This window comes from Myxine glutinosa, chromosome 11 (assembly GCF_964187855.1).
Source record: "Myxine glutinosa chromosome 11, kmMyxGlut1.1, whole genome shotgun sequence".
Taxonomy (NCBI): domain Eukaryota; kingdom Metazoa; phylum Chordata; class Myxini; order Myxiniformes; family Myxinidae; genus Myxine; species Myxine glutinosa.
The window spans coordinates 14210371-14216967 of record NC_136271.1 but is presented as its reverse complement, the minus strand read 5'-3'; the positions used below and the strand labels follow the sequence as shown (position 1 = coordinate 14216967).

Genomic DNA, 6597 nt, shown 5'->3' with positions numbered 1-6597 from the left:
GACATTGCGTGTTATATCCACAACAGGCATTGCGTGTTACATTCACAACAGACATTGCGCGTTACATTCACAACAGACATTGCGTGTTACATTCACAACATGCATTGTGTGTTACATTTACAACAGGCATTGTGTGTTACATTCACAACAGGCATTGTGTGTTACATTCACAACAGGCATTGTGTGTTACATTCACAACAGGCATTGTGTGTTACATTCACAACAGGCATTGTGTGTTACATTCACAACAGGCATTGCGTGTTACATTCACAACAGGCATTGCGTGTTACATTCACAACAGGCATTGTGTGTTACATTCCCAACAGGCATTGTGTGTTACATTCACAACAGGCATTGCATGTTACATTCACAACAGACATTGCGTGTTACATTCACAACATGCATTGTGTGTTACATTCACAACAGGCATTGTGTGTTACATTCACAACAGGCATTGTGTGTTACATTCACAACAGGCATTGTGTGTTACATTCACAACAGGCATTGTGTGTTACATTCACAACAGGCATTGTGTGTTACATTCACAACAGGCATTGTGTGTTACATTCACAACAGGCATTGTGTGTTACATTCACAACAGGAATTGCGTGTTACATTCAGAACAGGCATTGTGTGTTACATTCACAACAGGCATTGTGTGTTACATTCACAACAGGCATTGCGTGTTACATTCACAACAGGCATTGCGTGTTACATTCACAACAGGCATTGTGTGTTACATTCACAACAGGCATTGCGTGTTACATTCACAACAGGCATTGCGTGTTACATTCACAACAGGCATTGTGTGTTACATTCACAACAGGCATTGTGTGTTACATTCACAACAGGCATTGCGTGTTACATTCACAACAGGCATTGTGTGTTACATTCACAACAGGCATTGTGTGTTACATTCACAACAGGCATTGTGTGTTACATTCACAACAGGCATTGCGTGTTACATTCACAACAGGCATTGCGTGTTACATTCACAACAGGCATTGTGTGTTACATTCACAACAAGCATTGCGTGTTCCATTCACAACAGGTATTGCCCGCGGGTGCGATGCGCACTTCGTGCGCAAACACGCACACAGTATTCGGCCGACCAAGCAATGAACCTCGCCGTACGACGTACACCGTTCGGGTTGTTTCCGTGCACGTCGTGTTTATGAGTCTAAATGAGACTCCACGCCGCACGGAACTCCATGAGTAGATTGAAAATGCGTCCACAGAATCCGACCCGTTACTCGCTCGTCAGCGCCGTACGCATTTCCTATGTATTTGCGGATACCGTACCGTACTTACCGTTACTTAAACATCCGTTACTGTAAACTGGACTCAGCGCTCCAGGTCGGTGTCGTACGTGCACGCTATCCCTGCACGCGCCGCACGAGAGGGAACAAAAACGAAGGAATGAAACGTCACCCGTTTGTTTTCCGCTTTATTCCGCTTCCCAGCGCGCAGAGTGCGGCTCACAGCGGGTCGCGCCGCTCTTCCTTCTTCTGGGTTCACCTTACGCGGGCAAGAGAGCAACAAAAAGCGCTGGAAAACGCGGTGAGCCGCGGCGGAAGAGCCCAAGGGATCTGGACTCGCGGTTCAGGGCGGTGCGGTCCCGGCGCGAATCCACACCCCCCGCCATCGGGCCCCGCCCACAGCCCAATGGCGAGAGAACCGCCTGGTGGGGAAGGGATCGCCGGAGGTGGACGGGGGGGGAGCGGGGCCGGCAGAGTCTGGGCCGGAGCCGGCACACAGTCCGGAGGACGAGGGGCCGTCGTGGATCAGGGCCGCTCGGGCCCTTTCTCGGCGGCCCCGGCTGCACGGATGCCCTGCCTCCCGCCGCCGTCGCGGGAGTTTTTATCATTCGACAGGGGGTGTGGGTGGGCGGCGAACACAGGGTGGCGCAGAAGGGAGGGGTCTCCGGGACCAGGGGCTTTGGGAAAGCTCGAGGTCCCTGAGAACGGCCCGTCGTGCTTAGTCGCGGCGGCGGTGGTCGGCGGAAGCCCGCAGACGCGCCAATGGGAGATATGGGAGAAGCACCAAAAAGTGAGTTCACGTGTCGCTCTGGTACTCGGACCTTTTTGTCACCATGTTCGATCAGAAAGTCCATGCCTGGTCTCAAGGTTCGCCGAGTCGACCAGGGAGGGCGTAGATCATCTTTGAAATCGGGATTCGCAACAAAGGGCCATATTGCATACGATATAATGGGGGATTGGTAAGGGGCTCGATCCTATATAAATGTGGGTACAAATGGGAAATGGAGGCGGTGAGGTCCGCGCGATGTGTTTTGTCCGAATTGTCCTGCGCATGACCTGCAGACTGTGCGCCAATTACAGGTGTGTGCGGCGCACGTCTCCTTCACGACGGTTCAGTTAATGGCTTTGTCAGTATCAGCACCCACACATGTCATCCTCTCATACATAGTGGTCGTCACAGTGCTCACGTATCCTCTCAGTGGTCGTCACAGTGCTCACGTATCATCCTCATAGTGGTCGTCACAGTGCCCACGTATCATCCTCATAGTGGTCGTCACAGTGCTCACGTATCCTCCTCTCAGTGGTCGTCACAGTGCTCACGTATCATCCTCTCATAGTGGTCGTCACAGTGCTCACGTATCATCCTCTAATAGTGGTCGTCACAGTGCTCACGTATCATCCTCATAGTGGTCGTCACAGTGCTCACGTATCATGCTCTCAGTGGTCGTCACAGTGCTCACGTATCATCCTCTCATACTGGTCGTCACAGTGCTCACGTATCATCCTCATAGTGGTCGTCACATTGCTCACGTATCATCCTCTCTCAGGGGTCCTCACAATGCTCAAGTATCATCCTCTCTTAGTGGTCGTCACAGTGCTCACGTATCAGCCTCATAGTGGTCGTCACATTGCTCACGTATCATCCTCTCTCAGGGGTCCTCACATTGCTCACGTATCATCCTCTCTCAGGGGTCCTCACAGTGCTCAAGTATCATCCTCTCATAGTGGTCGTCACAGTGTCCACGTATAATCCTCTCTTAGTGGTCGTCACAGTACTCACATGTCATCCTCTCTTAGGGGTCGTCACAGTGCTCACGTATCATCCTCTCGTATGGGTCATCATAGTGCTCACGTAACATCCTCTCCTAGGATGATAGGTCACAGTGCTCACGTATCATCCTCTCTTAGTGGTCGTCACAGTGCTCACATGTCATCCTCTCTAAGTGGTCGTCACAGTGCTCACGTATCATCCTCTCTTAGTGGTCGTCACAGTGCTCACATGTCACCCTCTCTTAGTGGTCGTCACAGTGCTCACGTATCATCCTCTCTTAGGGGTCGTCACAGTGCTCACGTATCCTCCTCTCTTAGTGGTCGTCACAGTGCTCACGTATCCTCCTCTCTTAGTGGTCGTCACAGTGCTCATGTATCCTCCTCTCTTAGTGGTCGTCACAGTGCTCATGTATCATCCTCTCTTAGTGGTAGTCACAGTGCTCACGTATACTCCTCTCTAAGTGGTCGTCACAGTGCTCATGTATCATCCTCTCTTAGTGGCCGTCACAGTGCTCACGTATCATCCTCTCTTAGTGGTCGTCACAGTGCTCACATGTCATCCTCTCTTAGTGGTCGTCACAGTGCTCACGTATCATCCTCTCTTAGGGGTCGTCACAGTGCTCATGTATCATCCTCTCTTAGGGGTCGTCACAGTGCTCACGTATCATCCTCTCTTCGTGGTCGTCACAGTGCTCACGTATCATCCTCTCTTCGTAGTCATCGCAGTGCTCACATGTCATCCTCTCTTCGTGGTCATCACAGTGCTCACGTATCATCCTCTCTTCGTGGTCATCACAGTGCTCACATGTCAGCCTCTCTTAGGGGTAGTCACAGTGCTCACGTATCATCCTCTTTTCGTGGTCATCACAGTGCTCACATGCTCTTCCCCGTATCCGTGGGATATGTTTAACTGCATCACCATGAGCTTGTGCCATTACATTATTGGATGAAGTGCAGGTGACCATGGTATTTCTGCTGCTGCTGCTGCTGCTGCTGCTGCTGTTGTTGTTGTTGTTGTTGTTGTTGTTGTTGTTGTTGTTGTTGTAGTAGTAGTAGTATACCATGTTTTGACATATATGAAATTCGTGCACCGCCAGTGATGTGACCCATAAACCCTTGCTATATAGTGTGTGTGTGTGTGTGTGTGTGTGTGTGTGTGTGTGTGTGTGTGTGTGTGTGTGTGTGTGTGTGTGTATGTATGTGTGTGTGTGTGTGTGTGTGTGTGTGTGTGTGTGTGTGTGTGTGTGTGTGTGAGTGTGTGTTCGTGCAGAGAAACGCCGAGTCTCGGTGTGCGTTGGCTGCGGGGGGCAAATTCACGACCAGTACATCCTGCGGGTCTCGCCAGACCTAGAGTGGCACGCCGCGTGCCTCAAGTGCGCCGACTGCAAGCAGTACCTGGACGAGACGTGCACGTGCTTCGTGCGGGACGGCAAGACGTACTGTAAGCGAGATTACATCAGGTGAGGGACGTGGAGACGATGGAACGATACCGTTGGCTTTGTTTCTGTACACCTTAAATATTCACTTTTTTTTTTTTAATACCCTTTTTAAAAATAACCTTTTTTTTAATACCCTTTTTAAAAATAACCTTTTTTAAAATACCCTTCTTTTTTAAATAACCTTTTTTAAAAACAACCTTTTTTTAGTAACCTTTTTAAAATAACCTTTTTAAAAAACAACCTTTTTTTAGTAACCTTTTTAAAATAACCTTTTTTTTACAACCTTTTTTTTACAACCTTTTTTTAGTAACCTTTTTTAACAATAACTTTTTTTGGTAACCTTTTTAAAATAACCTTTTTTAAATACCCTTTTTTTAGTAACCTTTTAAAAATTACCTTTTCTTTAATAACCTTTTTAAAAAATACCCTTTTTTAAAATAACCTTTTTTAAAATACCCTTTTTAAAAATAACCTTTTTTAAAATACCCTTTTTAAAAATAACCTTTTAAAAAAATAACCTTTTTTGTTTAACACCCCCTTTTTTTTAATAACCTTTTTTAAAAAAAATAACCTTTTTTAAACACCCCCTTTTTTAATAACCTTTTTTTTGCACCCCCTTCTTCTGCTGCTGCTGCTGCAGGTGATGATCATGGTGATGCAAAGGAAACAAACATCCTTTGTTTTTAATAACCTTTAAAAAAAAAAAAAATTTTTTTTAACACCCCCTTTTTTTTAATACCCTTTTTTTTAAATAACCTTTTTTTAAATAACCGTTTTTGGGTTTTTTTCGTTTTGCATTTGGAAACACTGAGTGCCCCTGTTGGATTGTTTGTGACAGATTTTCCGACACAGTCACGGATAATGTCCAAGAAGCCCATCTCTATTGTGATGGCGATGACGTCATCTGGGGGGTGGCGGGGGGGGGGGCGAATGAGTCGAGATCATAAGCTTGCACATATTAAATGATACCTGGTGTTGGCCTAATTGTTAGGGCGGCGGGTTTGGGATCTGAACGGTCCTGAGTTCGAATCCTGTTGAATTAACGCTAGGTGGGTTAATTCAGCCTGTCATCCTTCCGAGGTCGAGCAAAATGAGCACCAGGTAACTGGTTATAGAGAGGCATTGCATTACATCAGACGCGCCCACAGAAAAATGATGCAACCAGCAGCCGGGTGGCTTCACACGAACCACCACCACTTCGTAAAATCTAGTCGGCATTCTAATTTGGTTCTGTGGTGCACTTTTGTACACTGCACCAAACCTGCCCGATTTGAGGCACGAGGTGATTTGCCACCCTCCCGGTACCCCGGGGCATCTCCCCTCCCGCGATGCCCACAGGGCCGGGGACCTGCCGTATCTTATCGGCGAGCGGTGGACGGGCGGGTGATGGATGCAGGGAGGCCTCAGCGCGGCTTCGGCCGATGAATGATGATGACTCGCTCACGATAAACTAAACACATCTCATTCTAGGCCGCGATCCTGAACGCACCCTCTGTGCTTGACTGATCGCCGATCCGAACGAGTCGAGGGGTGTTCCCGTCGCCTGCATGACGAATGAACGAAAAATGCGCCAAAAATCCAGTTCAAGTCTGCCTCGGGTTCAGAGGCCACAGTACAATCTGGCTTTCGTAAGCAAGTCCCGAAACCCATTTCCATTCTAGATAACGTGGATATTCTCTGAGCAAGTTTTCTACGAGCGCGTACGAACTAAGGCCCATCGCACAGTAGTCCAAAGAACGTGGATGCTTTTATACTTTCCAAAATATATGTATTTCTAAGTTTCTGTTTTTTCTGTGTATGTATGTATATATATATATTTATGTGTATGTACGTGTATATATATATGTATGTATATATATATCTATATATATATATATATATATATATACATATATATATATATATATATATGTATGTATATATATATATATATATATATATATATATATGTATATATATATATATATATATATATATATATATATATATGTATGTATATATATATTATGTATGTATGTATGTATGTATATATATATATATATATATATATATATATATATATATATATATATATATATATATTTATGTGTAAGTATGTATGTATGTGTAAGTATGTATGTATGTGTGTG

General features: G+C 45.9%; 1 protein-coding gene across 2 annotated transcripts in view; it reads left to right on the top strand.

The window, feature by feature from the left end:
* Nucleotides 1–1754: 1754 nt before the first annotated feature.
* Nucleotides 1755–6597, top strand: part of ISL1 (ISL LIM homeobox 1) — a 73753-nt gene continuing 68910 nt past the window's right edge. The window contains exons 1-2 of one of the 2 annotated variants that reach the window (XM_068130191.2): nucleotides 1755–2049; nucleotides 4300–4489. In XM_068130191.2, coding sequence (XP_067986292.1) covers nucleotides 2022–2049; nucleotides 4300–4489 — 218 coding nt within the window. In that variant the 5' untranslated portion in view covers nucleotides 1755–2021. Of the gene's footprint in view, nucleotides 2050–4284; nucleotides 4490–6597 lie in introns of both variants that reach the window. The other variant, XM_068130190.2, reaches the window with a different exon arrangement.